Source organism: Bubalus bubalis, chromosome 1 (genome assembly GCF_019923935.1).
Source record: "Bubalus bubalis isolate 160015118507 breed Murrah chromosome 1, NDDB_SH_1, whole genome shotgun sequence".
Taxonomy (NCBI): Eukaryota; Metazoa; Chordata; class Mammalia; order Artiodactyla; family Bovidae; genus Bubalus; species Bubalus bubalis.
Window position 1 is genome coordinate 7,325,793 of NC_059157.1, and position 15,662 is coordinate 7,341,454.

The 15,662-nt window shown below is 52.3% G+C and overlaps 1 protein-coding gene across 4 annotated transcripts in view; it reads left to right on the forward strand.

Moving 5' to 3' along the window:
• The window catches only part of SH2D4A (SH2 domain containing 4A), a 63,564-nt gene that overhangs the window by 9,184 nt on the left and 38,718 nt on the right, over positions 1 to 15,662 (forward strand). For all 4 annotated transcript variants that reach the window (XM_044926222.2, XM_044926247.2, XM_044926318.2 and 1 more), the window contains 2 exons: positions 7,500 to 7,659; positions 8,929 to 9,100. In XM_044926222.2, the coding sequence (XP_044782157.2) occupies positions 7,500 to 7,659; positions 8,929 to 9,100 (332 nt within the window). The remainder of the gene's footprint in view (positions 1 to 7,499; positions 7,660 to 8,928; positions 9,101 to 15,662) is intronic.

Sequence of the window (15,662 nt, forward strand, 5' to 3'; positions counted from 1 at the left end):
ACTCCTTTTAGTTCTTCTGGGGTTTTATCATCTTTCTTCATCTGGAACGTGTTCCTCTGCTGCCTCGTTTGTCTTTTTTTTTTCTTTTTTTTTTTCTAAATAGTTATTTGTATTGTTACAAATAGCTGGTCTGGAGACCCATGCTGGCTTCCTGGAGGGAAGGACCAGTGTCTGCCCGCTGGTGTGGAGTTGGGTCTTGGCCCTCTGGTGGGCAAGGCAAAGTCCAGAGGCGTGTCTAGAGTCAGCTGTGGGCTCAGGAAGTCCTTAGGGCCTGCTCATGGCTGGGGCTGCATTCCTACCCAGTTAGTTGTTTGGCCTGAGGCCTCTCAGCACAGGTTGCCTGCAGGCTGTTGGGCGGCCCGGGTCTTGGCACTAATGAGCTAAGATGGAAGCTGCCAGCAGCCGTGTCCTCACGACAGAAGGTCCCCAAATATGTTTGCCTCCAGGATTCATGGCCCCAGGGCGACACGTAGCCATCCCTGCCTCCCTGGGAGACGCTCCAAAACCAACAGGTAGGTCTTGCCCAGACTCCTATCAAATGACTGCTTTTCACCCTGGGTCCTGGTGTGTGTGAGGTTTCATGTGTGCCCTTTAAAAGTGAAGTCTCTATTCCCCCTACTCCTGTGGGACTCCCCAAATTAAGCCCTGCTGGCTTTCAAAAGCCAAATGTTCTGGGGGCTCATCTTCCCAGGTGAGTAGGACCCCTGGGCTGGGGAGCCTGACCTGGGGCTCAGAACTCTTACTCCGGTGGGAGAATCTCCAGACTGTGGGTCGTCCACCTTGGGGTATCTGTCTCACTGTGGTGTCTGTCTTATCGTGGTTCCTTTTCTATGTTTTTGGTTGGAGGAGATCTTTTCTTGTAGGTTCTGGCTTTTTGATGGATGGTTTTTCTGCAGATAGTTGCGATTTTGGTGTTCTCATGAGAGGAGGTGAGCTCAGGGCTTTTCTGCTCCATCATTTTGCCCGGGCTCCTGTTGATTTTTTAATAGGACGGCTAGAAAATGTATAATTACAGGCAGCGCTCCCATTGGACAGCACTGCTCTAGACTGTAAACCCGGCCCTAACCAGTGCCGATTGAGCTGCTGGAGTGTCAGACCCTGAACTCTGTGCTTAAGTCTGTTATCTCATGAAATCATCACAGCCAAGCCTGGTGCTGAGTTACTTTCACATTTCACAGGTGAGGAAAAGGAGACGGAGGGACCAGGGCAGCAGCTGGTCAGTGACCCTGAGCCTAACTCTCCCATAGCTGGCACTGTTAACAAACGTTGCCCCTTGTTCAGCCTACCTGGCGCGTTGAGCTTACCTGGAGCTTGGTAACAGTTGCTGTTGTCTGCGGGTGCCCTGCACACATCTGAACGTGTGCTTCTGTGGGTGTCCTCCCATGGAGCCTTTATTCCGTAAGTTTTTTTTCTGGTCATGCACACAGAGGAGGTCTTTACTTGGTAGAGGCTGCCCAGCAATAGACACCTCTCCAGCTGGTGGGAACTTCTCGAAAGAAGCCAGGCTCTGGTCACTATGAGCGGTGACTGAGACGCTCCGTGTGCACCCTTGGAACAGGCTTGGGCTTGTGAGATTTCACTTGTGGATTCTCAGACGAGCTCCTTTATGCAGAGCCTTCCCTATTCAATGAAATGATGGCAGAGACCTGGTGTGAGCCATCTGCCGTGTCTGCTTCCCTCCCTTCCCTCCTGACCCAGCACAGTGACCTCCGTTGCTGGGTTCAGTTCTCAGCTCAGTTGATTTCTCAGCCGGGTCTCACCCTGTGAGTTGCCTCTCAGAGTCTCTTCGTGTCATGGTCCCTTGCTGTCTCCATGACTGTTGTCTTTTACATCTCTGCCTGACCCTGAATACCTGTGTTCCCCAGGGGAGCCTCACTCTGCCCTGGTGGTTGGTAAGCTTCAGGTGGGATTGAGGGTCCCTTAGACTCCGTGGAAAACTTACTGAAAGCTTGGACCAGGAAAATCCGTACAGACGACATTTGCTGCAGAGTTTCCCAATGTTGACAGATTCCCTGAGCCTCATTCACTGACTCCCCGATTAGGTTAAGGTCAGGGTCTCTGTACTCCCTCCCTGGGGCACCTTTTCTTCTCTTTATGGAATCTCACACCTGTATTTCGAAACCAGACCTCTTATCTGAGCATTGGTCTCATATCAGTTACCCAACAAGCATCTCTGCTCAGAAGACCCTTGGGCCCTTGATGCAAAACCAGGTTCTTCAGCATCATCCCAGCTCTCTCCCCTCGGCCCCCCAGGCCTGCTCCTGCCTCTCAGTCTCCACCATGATCTGCAGCCTGCTTTCCTTTGAGTCACCAAAGCTGGAAGCCTGGGAGTCCCCTGGTTACTCCCTGTCTCAGCACACTCCATTGCTCCATCCCACGGAGGTTCTCCCTACCACCCTGTGGGTCTGTTAGCAAGTGCCAGGCCCTTGTGTTGATGTCACTTCATTTAATCTTTGTAAGAATCCAGGGAGGTGAATGTTGCCTGCCGCCTGATTCTTACAAATAAGGAAACAGACTGGGGGAAAGTGACGTGGGCGGGTCACCGGTGGAGTCCAGGTTTGAATGTCAGATCTGAGTCCGCTCTGAGCCGCCGGTCCCAGCCCGCCCTGGGCTCACTCTGGGCTGGATAGTGTGATGGCCTTCTGTCTCACGTGTGGAGTGCTGGACTCAGATGCCCACTCGGATGTTCCCTCTCACGCCCTGGAGCCGTGGACCAGCCGGCCTCCCCCCCGAGTGACCTACTCGCTTGTCTGTGCCACCACCTGCTGCCCGGGATGGTGGCACCCTGTGGGTTCTCCAGCTCCCTTTCTGTCCCTTTTGTCTCTAGAATAAATATTTTCAAAGGTTTGAAACACAGACTCGCAGAATTATTACCCGCACTACCTTCAGGGAAGTCCCCATAGGACTGGGCCTTATTGTGCTAAATTGCTTCAGTCGTGTCCTGATTCTTTTGTGACGCTATGGACTGTAGCCCTCAGGCTCCTCTGTCCCTGGGGATTCTCCAGGCACAAATACTGGAGTGCGTTGCCATGCCCTCCTCCAGGGGATCTTCCCAACCAAGGGATCGAACCCGCATCTCCTCTGGCTCCTGTATTGCAGGCAGATTCTTTACTGCTGAGCCACCAGGGAAGCCCAGGACTGGGCCTTGGTCTTCACTGAAACGTGGGGCTGGTGCTCTCCTGCTCTGCAGGGCCGAGATGGTGACCCCGTACCCAGCTCGCTCAGCAGAGCCCTGCAAACATTCATTTCCTGCCTTTCCTGTTGGTGGGTTTGCTTTTTTTTGCTCTCAAAGGTATTTCAGTTTGGACAGTGCATCAGAGGTGACTCTAAACACAGGTTTTACTGCCTCACAGTCAGGTAAGGAATTCTGGTTCCATTGCACCAGCTCTACAATCCCAGACAAGGAACTTACCCTCCCTGAGCCTCAGTTTCCTCATGGCCGAGTAGGGTTACTAACAGCCTTGGTGATGCTCTACATGTTTCACGGCAGACCTGGCATGGCCACCCATCAGAAGGAACGTGGCCATAGCACCCAAATCCCTGAGGCCCTGCCGGCCAGGCATTTGCCCTCTGGTTTCTGGGTCAGAGGTGAGCGACCACAAGGAGCGGCCAGAGTGGTGGGCGGTTCCTTGGGAGTTCAGGCAGCGCATGGACACTGCAGCCCAGGGTCGCTGGAAGTCACCTATATGCCCAGGAGTGAGGTTTCTGGGTCATATGGTAGCTTTAGTTTTTTAAGGAACCTCCATACTGTTTTCCATAATGGTTGCACCAACTTTGGTTCCCACCAGCAGCGTCGGTGGGTTTCCCTTCCTCCACACCCTCTCACCATTTATTATTTGCAATATTTTTGATGATGGCTGTTCTGACCAGTGTGAGCTGATACCTTATTGTAGTTTTGATTTGCATTTCTGTAATAATTAGTGATGTTGAGCATCTCTTCATGTGCCTGTTGGCCGCATGTATGTCTTCTTCAGAAAAACATCTGTTTAGGTTCTCTGCTCACATTTTGATTGGGTGTTTTTTGTTTAGTTTTTGGTATTGAGCTGTATGAGCTGTTTAATTTGGAAATTAAGCCTCGTTGGTCACATTGTCTGCAAATATTTTCTCCCGATCCATAGGTTGTCTTTTCATTTTGTTGATGGTTTTCCTTTGCTGTGCTAAAGCTTCTAAGTTTGATTAGGTCCCATTTGTTTATTTTTGCTTTCTTTCTTTTGCCTTGGGAGAGGAGCTAGGAAAATAGTTACGATTTATGTCAGAGGATGTTTTGCCTGTGTTCTCTGCTGGGAGTTTTGTGGTGTTGTGTCTGAAAGTTGTGGACTCTTGGTTGGTCCCTCAGACCAAGAACATGGAATTAATCCTTTTGAGCACTTGTCTGTGAGTTCAGACTCATCGCCTCTGTTTTATCAAAGAGGAAACTCGGACTGGAGAAATAAAGTGCCGTAAACACTGGGATTTTCCTACAGCTTTCTGGAGTTATGCAACACAGGCCCTCCACGTAAACCCCTTCGCCGGGCATCTGGGGCCTGTTCCAGGCGGGCCCCTGCTCCCCTTGTGACCTCAGCCCACGGCCAGGTGGCTTCTCAAGCCTCATCAGCTGTGGCAGAGACCCCGGTTCCACGTGGCCCTTCGCCGGTTCCCGTCCCTGGGCTTTGGTCACGCTGTTCCTCCTGTGCAGAACCAAACCCACTTTGTTCTCTGTCTAAATTCCATACCCAGCCTCCCCAGCTGAATGCCAGGAACTTCTTATTTCTTCTCTGTCCTTTTGAAGCTCCCTGCCTTCTCTGAGTCCTCGTTGGACGTAATCTCGCCTGGTCACAGAGTATGTCCCCCTGCCCACCTGACCCCATCGCCAGCACTTTAACACCCCTCCCTCAGCCAGGTGGCTCAGACAGTAAAGAATCTGCCTGCAATGCAGAAGACCCAGATTTGATCCCTGGCTTGGGAAGATCCCCTGGAGAAGGGCATGGCAACCCACTCCAGTATTCTTGCCTGGAGAATCCCATGGACAGAGGAGCCTGGCGGGCTACAGTCCATGGGGTCCCAAGAGTCAGACACGGCTGAGTGCCTGACATCACCATTGTCTCAGTCCTGCTACTCTCGTAATTAACCGGTGGTCCAGCGCCTGCCTCCTTCAGCTGAAACGTGAGTCCCCGAGAGCCAGGACTGTCTGTCTTGTTTGCAAGTGTCTGCAGCGTGTCCACCTCAGGGCCTGGCATGAAGTAGACAGGTGGCGAAGTTCATCAAGTCGGTGACCTGCCACCTTGTCCACCTCTCCCAGGCCCTGGTAACCTGCAGGAGAGTGTCTCACCCCGTGCACCCCGAAGCACCCAGCTCTGGACCCCGCCAGCCTTAGGGATGCCATGGGAACATCATGGGAGACAGCCCTCCCTGTCTTGGCATGAAGCCGGGGGCACCAGGCCGACACTCCCTTTACTAGAATGACCCCCTCCCTGGGTTCGGGGAGCTGTGTGGACCCCCCAAGGACCCCAGTGTCTTTTCCCCAAAGGAGAGGGGCCGTCAGAGCAGAGACTCCCGTCAGGGCTGCTATCTGACACGTCCAAACCCCCTTCCTTCTTGCCCCAGAGCCGCCATCTCTTTACGCCTCCCCCACCATCTTAGAGGTACGGGGGCTCTGTCCTCCCCTTGGCTGCCCCTCCCCTTTGCTTCTCAGCCCCTCCTGTGTTCGTAGGGTTTCTGGATTCCTCTCACCCAGAGCAGGGCCTCCCCTGACAAGAGTTATGGCCCCCGCGTGCCCTGTGTTACGCTCTCAGACATGGTTTGGGGGCAGCGTGTGTTGCTGTCCCTAGAGGGGCTACAGGGACCCCTGGGCCACTCCTGCCTCCCCTGGCTCTCGGCCATGCCATCTCCGGCCACCTTCCTCCTGCTGCCAGAACTGTTGGCAGAGGGTTGTTAGGTGAAGACAGAGAGGTGGACGCAGTGGGAATATTCTTAGCTGCCCCAGAGTGGGCAGTATGGGGGCTTTGTGAGAGATGCCGGCGTCCCATGGTAAAGGAACCTGTGGGCATCTCCTCAACGATCTGGAGCTGACCTGGCCTCCCCAGCCAGGGCCCACTTGGGACTGACCTTCCCTCATACCTGCGTCCACCTGTGAGCACAGACTGACTCTTCCTCCCTGCCCCCCAATATCCTATTTATTTTTAATGATTTCCTTTATTGCTTGACTGTGTGGGGTCTTCGTTGCTGCATGGGCTTTTCTCTAGTTGCGGTGTGTGTTCTCATTGCAGCGGCTTCTCTTGTTGCGGTTCCCAGGTTCAAAGCGCAGGCTCAAGGCTTGTGGTGCGTGGGCTTAGTTGCTCTGCGGCATGGGGGATCTTCCTAGCCCTGGGATTGAACCTGTGTCTCCCACATTGGCAGGTGGATTCTTTACCTACTGAGAACCTTGTTGTACCCAGAGCATCTCTGTGGCCCCAAGGGCGGAAGGCACCCAGAGGAAGAGCTAGGCTGGCCCCCGAGTGGCCGCGTCCTGAGTCCACAGCAGGACTCTTTCATGGGAAGCTGGCCTCTGCTTCCTGCGACCCTTCCCTGGCCTGGCCTGCGTTCTGGCAGCCGCCCCCCATCACACATTCAGCAGCGCTGGCGAGCGTGTGTCCTCGGGCTCAGGCTTTTAGACGAGGACCAGCTGAGGTCCCTCATGGCCCTGGTGAGTCCTCTCTGGAACCTTCAGACTTAGGACTGCCCGCCCCCCGACTTCTCCAGGGGATGCCCACCGTCCCGGGTGTCAGGAAGCCTGATGTGCCCATTGGAGGAGCAGGAATTAGAAGGTAAACACAGCCCCTGCGATCAGCAGGGAACTGTGTTATTCTAGGAGCTTCCCCATGTCTCACTCCGGGCGTGTCGTCTCTCACAGCTGGTGTGTCTCTCAGCTGCCATGGCCGTCAACAGCACAGAGGAGTGGTTGCACCCCCCTCTGCTGAGCACCGTTGTGTGTCAGACACCCCGGGGACCTGCCCCACGGCTGCCTCCCACCACGGCTGTCCTCCGGAGCAGACGTTAGCGTTCCCATTGTGTGGACAAGAAACTGAGGCTTAGGGAGATTAAATGATTTGTCCGAGTCATACAGCTAAATGGCAGGGCTAGGGTTTAAAGCAAAACTGGTCTGACTCTAAAACGCATGCCTTGGACCCAGCAGTGAGTCCTAGGAATATGGTGGACGCGCCGTGCCCTAGAGCAGCTGGGTTGCAGGGAGATTCTCAGGCTTCAGAGGTTCAGGGGTCTGATGTTGGCTCTGTTACCCTAGAGATAACGCAGACAGTGGTCTTCCCATCTCGGGTCTTGACTTATAAAAAGGGCACGTGCAGAACCCACACTTATCATGCTTTAAAACAGACATTCCAGCCACCGCCCTGGAAGGGGCTGCTTGCTCAGAGCATGTTGGACGTGCTTCGCTTCATCTGATCTTTAAATACTTGAACGGTGGAAAATCTCCTAACCCACGGCTGAAGATACTTGTTCAAACCAGATCCTTGTTTTGCTTGCAGACAACGGCAGATCCGTTCACTGGAAGCTGGGAGCCGACAATGAGGTCTGGGTCTGGGTGATGGGTGAACATCACCTGGACAAACCCTACGACGTGATCTGTGATGAGATCCTCGCGGAGAGGGCGAGGCTGAAGGCCGAGCAGGAGACGCCGGAGCTCAGGTGTGGACCCGCGGGGCCGGGAGAGCACAGCCAGGGGCCGCCACGCTTCTTGGCTGATAGAGCCTGTGGGAGGGCCAGGTGGGCCTCAAGGGCACGCGGTGGCATCCAGTTTCTGGAAAGTTCTCCCTTCTGACTCTGGGGGACCCCCTTCACTCACGAGGCCACCTCGTCGGCTGTTCTGCATCCCCCCGGGATGTCGTGGACGTGGTTCCCAGTGACCCTGGGCTTCCCTAACCTTGAGCAAGAGCAGCACAGTCATGGGAGTGAGTGTGGCCCCGCAACCCCCTCGGGCTGCAGGCTCCCGGGCGGCCGCTGAGGAGAGCAGTCCCTAGGGGATCTGTCCATGCTGGGTGCTCAGGGACGGTCCGGGAGCCTGCAGTCCAGGAGGAGATACAGGCGGCCACGTGGGCTGTGTGTGTGCTGTGACTCAGGCCAGCCTGGGGGCTCCCATCCTGATCCCAGGGGGAGAACCTGGAAAGGTAAGTGGTTTTCCAGCTGTAGGAGGTCAGGTGGGAGAAGGCAGAGAGGAGGTCCTCAGGACCCCTCGATAGAGTGTATTTGATACGTGGGATGATGGTGAATCCTTCTGCGTGTTTGGGGTGCATGTGGGTGATGGGGGTGGTGCTCTCTCATGCCTTGAAGGCCAGATTTAGGAGTCTGGATCTCATTCTGTGGACAGTGAGGAGGTGCTGAGTGAGGAAGTGACATAATCACTGCAGACACAGGGAGGTCACGGGTGGCAGACACGGGGCAGGGCATGGGTTGCCTCTGCTGGGTGCTAGGGTGGCTTCTGGGCCCCCTGCCCCCGAGTGTGGGCAGCCCTGCATGAGAGGAGAAGCGGGAGCAGACGGGGGCCTCTGTCCCGTGCCTCAGGGCTGTGACTTCACAGCCGTAGGTGGGCGCACAGGGAAAAAAAAAAGGGGCTCTGTGCTGCTGAGGACGCGAAAGCTGTCTGCTCTATTCCCAAACAAAAGGAAGGCTGTTCAGCTTCTGATGTGGGAGCCGGGCAGGCCTGGATTCCAGTCCTGGCCGCTGCCGGGCCTTGGATGCGGGATAACGGTTATCCTGAGCCTCTTACAGCAAAGCCAGGGTAACCGCACCCTGCCCCCAGGGCTGCTGTGAGGACTTGGTTAATGTCTTTAAATATCTCGCAAGGGCTCAGCCTGGCATCAACACCGTTCATGTCATTTGAACGTAGACATCCACTTGGGGGAAAGCTGTCTTTACTGCAGGATGTGTTTTGATAATTCCACGTTTGTTTCTCCTCAGAAAAGCTCAGCCTGGAGAGCTCAGCAGCAGCTCGAAATCAAAGCTGCCGTCCTCCGAGGGGCGGGTGCCCAGTGCCTGGGAGACCGGGAACGTGGGCGACAAGGCGGCAGAGGCGGGGACGCCGGGCCGAGGCTGCGGGCCGGCTGCACCCCTTGCAGAGCAGAAAGCGCCCGTGAGTCATGTCTCTAAACCATGCGGAACTTCACAACAGGGAGACAGTGGTGTCGGGGCCCCGGGGCATCGGGATCCTAAAGGGGCTTTTCTGGAAAAGGTTCCTCCTGCCTTGAAGGCCCTGCGGTTATTCCTTAGGGGGATGGACTCACCTGCTTCCTCACAAACAACATAGAGCCCCCTTTTTCATGGGAGAAGTTGTGAGGAGAGAACTCTAAATAGAAAACTGTGCATTGCTAAGACATCCCCAGGGTTATTATTTTCCTGTTACATTTTTCTGTAATGGGTCGGCAGGGTCTTTCTCAAAGGGCCGGCTGGTGGACGGCGGAGCTCCTGGTCCCGTGGCCTCCGGGACTGGCGTGTGCACACCGCAGCCAACTCCCCTCACCAGGGCGGGCAGGGCCGGGTCTGGTGGTTAAGGCTGTGGTTTGCTGGGCCTGGAACACCGGCTCCTCCGGGATCTAGACTGTGTCCTCATGAGTCCCCCCCGCTTCACCGAAGTGATGGAGTGAAGGGTGGATGGGGCCAGACAGGGAGGGTCTTGTGGGTGACCTGTTGTGCAAGAATGGTTGGCAGTTGTCAATGATTTTTGAGCAAGGGGCTGACCTGACCCCTTTTGAGGATGAAGCGTCAGGGCCCGTTGGTTTCATAGGGTCTGGCTGGTTTGTGCAACAGCCGTTGGCCTCCACACAACAAGAGCTCTGTCCTCGGAGCTAGAATGAATTCTCTGAGGTGTCAGGTCATTTACAAGAGCTCAAACGCAATTTGCTTCTGGGATTGTGGTTTGGAAGAATAATAAAACTAGATGATGAAGTTATTTCTTCTGCCAAGAACTTAATTACCCGGAGAGCTAGCAGGGGATTTGCAGCGGCCTGGCTTCTGTGAGGGCTCTGGCCCTCTGGCGCTGGGTGTGCTCTTTACTTCTTGGAGGATGTTGAGTGGGGGTGGGGGGGTACATGGAGGAGAAGACCCCAAGATGGATTGATTTACTCGTTCAGTGAACAAGTACCGTTATGTACCAGGACTGAGATTACACCATAGGAGTAAAAATGGGATCACTGCCGTTGTGGACTTCATAACCGAGGAAGCAAGAGAGACTTCACATAAAGTGTCATTTCAAGCGGAAGCAGTGGTCCAGGGACCGGGGTGTGTTTCTGTGCTCTTAGCCCAGGGACATGAGCATCACCGGGGTGGGGGGCGTGGCGGGGGGCGGTGGGCAGAATGGCTCTGCAGGGGACTCGGAGCTGGAGGTGACCGCACAGGGTGCCTGGGGCTAGAGGTTCCAGCAGAGAGACCGCTGGGCAGGGCTGTGTGGCTGGGGTGGCTGGCATGCAGAGGCAGGGTTGGAGTGAAGGACGGGTGGGGCCAGACGGGGAGGGTCTTGGGGGCGACCTGTTGTGCAAGAACAGTTGCCAGTTGTCAGTGATTTCTGAGCAAGGGGCTGACCTGAGCAGATTTGTTTTCAGAGGAACTGACCATTCTTGCATGAGAGTAGGCCTTGCATTCTTGCATCAGATCGAGGTCTCTAGCACGGGTTTCCAAGCTTGGACGCCTAGGGGCATGAGTGTTCATCAGCATAAACAGGAACCAAATGCTGGAGGAGTTGCTGGTTGGTTTGTTTGTCTGTTTAATGAAGGATAATTGCTTTACCATCTTGTGCTGGTTTCTGCCATACGTCAGAATGCATTAGCCGTAAAGACTAGTCTGAGTCTGGTTTAGAAACATCAAGGATTTCTCATGCTCCTTGAGGTGGAGATGTAAGTTGATTTTATATGTGTGCTTAGTTGCTAAGTCGTGTCTGACTCTTTGCAACCCGTGGACTGTAAGCCCATCAGGCTCCTCTGTCCATGGGATTCTCCAAGCAGGAATATTGGAGTGGGTTGCCATTTCTTTCTCCAGCGTATCTTCCCCACCCAGGGATTGAACCCCGATCTCCTGCATTGCAGGCGGATTCCTTACCGTCTGAGCCGCCAGGGAAGCTGATTTTATATTAAAGAATAAAATACACACATTTTGATTTAGAGTTTGCAAAGCTTTTTCTTGTGGAATTATTTCATTTTATGACATGAGTATGATTTCTGTGTGCACATCCACAGACTAACGCCCGAAGAGACTAATCTGCCCCCGAATCTCTGAAAGTCCTCATTTTCCTATATCTGACTTAACTCCCACTCCCATCATAATTCCAATGTACAGATTCGTTGTCTTCTCCAGATCTGCTCCTTGGGAAAGAACTCTGGTGAGAAGCTGAGACAATGCATGTTTCCAAAATGCAGTCCAGACTTTTGCTGTAAAGATTTCTGTGTTGCAGCCATAACTTAACCATTGTTGTTCAGTCACTAAGTCGTGTCTGACTCTTTGTGATCCCATGAACTGCATCACACCAGGCTTCCCTGTTCTTCACTGTCTCCCAGAGTTCTCTCAGATTCATGTCCATTGAGTGAGTGTTGCTATTTAACCATCTCATCCTCTGCCACCCTCTTCTCCTTTTGCCTTCAATCTTTCCCAGAATCAGGGTCTTTTCCAATGAGTTGGCTCTTTGCATCAGGTGGCCAAATTATTGGAGCTTCAGCATCAGTCCTTCCAGTGAATATTCAGGGTTGATTTCCTTTAGGATTGACTTATTTGATCTTGCAATCTAAGGGACTCTGAAGAGTCTTCTCCAGCACCACAATTTGAAAGCATCAGTTCTTTGGTGCTCAGCCTTTTTTGTGGTTCAGCTTTCACATCTGTACATGACTTCTGGAAAAACCATAGCTCTGACTATAGCAACCTTTGTTGGCAAAATGATGTCCTGCTTTTTAATATACCGTCTAGGTTTCTCGTAGCTTTTCTTCTAAGGAACAATCATCTTTTAATTTCATGGCTGCAGTCCCTGTCTGCAGTGACTTTAGAGCCCAAGAAAATATATAAATTTACCATAGTATCTATCAATAAAAGGATATGGTCATGTCTTTAAAATTTCATTGTCTACACAAGGCCTAAAATTTATTATGAAAAGAAAAACTATCAAGCATTTTTATTGAAGTTTGTGATCATAATGCTTATCTGAATAACCATGGGAGGATTTAAAGAACAGTCGATTTTCCAGAATCATAAAAACCTCCAATCTTCGACCACTTGGGTGAGAAGAGCTGACTCATTGGGAAAGACCCTGATGCTGGGAAAGACTGAAGACAGCAGGAGAAGGGACGACAGAGGATGAGATGGTTGGATGGCATCACCGACTCAATGGACAAGAATCTGAGCAAACTCCGGGAGACAGTGGAGGACAGGGAAGCCTGGTGTGCTGCAGTCCATGAAGTCACAAAGAGTCGGACACAACTTAGCAACTGAACAACAGGAGTGGACTGGATCTCTGCATTTGTACCAGCTGGTGCCTTTTCAGCTCTGCTCTGATTGTCTTATGAAAGTATGGAGGTGGGAGACATTGTGATAGACATATAGTCTGGGGCCCCTTTGGGCCCGTGTAGGACTCAGGGCAAATCCCACTGTTAATCCTTCGTTATCCACTCTCTTTGAAAATGAAAGTGTTAGTTGCTCAGTTGTGTCCAGCTCTTTGCGACCCCATGGACTGTAGCCCGCCAGGCTCCTCTGTCCATGGGATTCTTGCGGCAAGAATACTGGAGTGGATTGCTATTTCCTCCTCCAGAGCAATCTTCCCAATCCAGGAATCGAACCTGAGTCTCCTGCATTGCAGGTGGATTCTTTACCTTCTAAGCCACCAGAGAAACCCCATCTGCTCTCTTTACCCACTAATATTTTGAATAAGATGAAATCACCTTAAGAGGATGCCAAGAGGCGAAAGCAGAACATCCTAAGGGTGTAGCCAGGAGCCCTGGATATTCTTCGGCAAAAAGACAGGTTTGCTTTTGTGCTGGTAACTGGGGCAATCGTGGCTGGGGCCAGGAATTTGACCCTTTACATGCAGGTGTCCCTGGACAGCTGCCGGAGGACTTGGTTTCAGGATCCCACTCCATCCTCAGAGCCACTGTCTGGGATGTGAAACCAGGTGTGTTCTTGGAGTGGAGGGGGCTGGCCCGTGGCTGGGTGGGGCCTGTGTTAGAGGCGGGGCCCGGCCCTGTTTTCTGCTGGGGAGGAACCAGCTGCACCCTCACCATCACACCCTGGGGATTCAAGGTTTTGCTTTTTTCCCTCCTAAAGCAGGAATGCTTTAGATCCAGATGTTGCTGGCTTTCAAATTAAACAGTAGACTTTCTTCTGTAAGAAAACAGGGAGAAAGAGAGAGGGGAGGGAGTGAGCAAGGAGTGGAGAGGGGATCGAGGCGGCATCCCCACAGCTTACATCCCAGCCCTGCTGCTGCCTCAGCCAGACCGCTTGGTGTCTGCCCTGCGCCTGGCAGCACTGAGTCTGTGTGACCCGGCTTCTCCCAAGGGCCGGCAGACAAATCTCAGAACCTCTTGGAGCCTCCGTCTTCTCCTCTGTAAAAACTGGAGATTAAAAATTGTTGTTGCTCAGTCACTAAGTTGTGACCAACTCTTTGGCGACTCCATGGACTGTAGCCTGCCGGGCTCCCCCGTCCATGGGATTCTCCAGGCAAAAGTAGTGGGCTGGGTTGCCATCTCTTCCTCCAGGGGATCTTCCCAACCCAGGGATCGAACTCACGTCTCCTGCATTGGCAGGCAGATTCTTTACCACTGAGCCACCAGGGAAGCCCCAGGAATTAAAAACACCTGCCTTTTTTTTAGCCCCAGAAATGAAAGCATACCTTTCCTTCTCTGGTGGCTCAGCTGGTAAAGAATCCACCTTCAGTGTGGGAGACCTGGGTTCGATCCCTGAGTTGGAAAGATCCCCTGGAGGAGGGAAAGGCTACCCACTCCAGTATTCTGGCCTGGAGAATTCCATGGGCTGTATAGTCCGTGGGGTCGCAAAGAGTCGGACACAACTGAGCGACTTTGACTTTCACTGCCCACCACACCCTGAAGGCGGAGGGCTCAGCAGTACTGGCCTGCCCTCCGTTATCCAAACCCCTGGGCCAGATGCGTTTTAGATTTCAGATTTTTTCAGACTTTATAAAAGAAATGCTGTGTCTATACAGTGTAATGTGTAGTATCCCCAGTAGGGCTTGCTGCTGCTGCTGCTGCTAAGTCGCTTCAGTCGTGTCCAACTCTGTGCGACCCCAGAGATGGCAGCCCACCAGGCTCCCCCGTCCCTGGGATTCTCCAGGCAAGAACACTGGAGTAGGTTGCCATTTCCTTCTCTAATACATGAAAGTGAAAAGTGAAAGTGAAGTCACTCAGTCGTGTCCGACTCTTAGCGACCCCATGGACTGCAGCCCACCAGGCTCCTCCGTCCATGGGATTTTCCAAGCAAGAGTACTGGAGTGGGGTGCCATCACCTTCTCCACCAGTAGGGCTTAGTTACACTCTGATCAGTGACGGTAAATACTGTAAATGGCCTCATAGTAGTCCAAGTCACGTTTTCTCCTGAGGATAAGTTGTGTACATTCAGAACTGGTTGGATTTCATTATTGTTCATAAGGGGTTGTGGACTTGGAGGAGACTTTTGTGCTGTGGAAGCAGAATGAGAGCAAACACGGTAAGTGACCCAGAAGACGGGGGCTTTCATCCTCACTCTGTGTCTGCAGGATTCTGTTTTTCCTTATCTGTAAAGTGAGAGGCTTCTTCCCCCCAGTATTTGAAAAATATAACTTTTTAATGAAAATGTATCCAAATCACTGGTGGCTCAGATGGTAAAGCATCTGCCTGCAATGTGGGAGACCCGGGTTCGATCCCTGGGTCAGGAGGATCCCCTGGAGAAGGAAATGGCAACCCAGTCCAGTGTTCTTGCCTAGTAAATTCCATGGACGGAGGAGCCTGGTAGGCTACAGTCCACGGGGTCACAAAGAGTCAGACATGTAGTATTTATCTTTGTTAGCAATGATTTTTTTAAACTATATGAGCATGTGTTAATCATCCAAAAGCTATCTATCCATTTATCCATCCATCTGACCTGCCTCCCTACCTATTTACCCATTTATCTACATAAACTAATATACATTTGTATTGACCAGTTACTTAATAGCATCACATAGTACATTTTATAATGACTGACTAGTCTACTTTGGATATTTTGGGTGTAAATACAAATGTTTACATTTGATTTTTATGAAATCAAGTTCACCCATAACAAATTCCCTTTTAGAAAATTACCTCATTGCTACAAATTTACAAATTTAAAGATTACAAGTAAATTTAAAAATTAAGACCCTGAAAAATTTTTTTAAATGCACAAGAATGGATTAGACCATGAGTTATTTTTGAAATGCTTACCCTCTGAGGGATCCTCTGGAGGAGGAGCTGGCACCCCACTCCAGTATTCTTGCCCAGAAATTCCCATGGACAGAGGAGCCTGGCGGGCTACAGTCCATGGGGTGGCAAAGAGTTGGATACGAGTGACTGTCTGGGCACACTCTGAGGGAAAAATATGCAGATCCAATTGAGAGGCGTTTAAATGGTCTGTCGCCACGGAGCACAAGACCACTCCTATGCCTGCACCTGCACAGACATCACTAATGGATCACAGCTCTCCTCCCCGCAGTC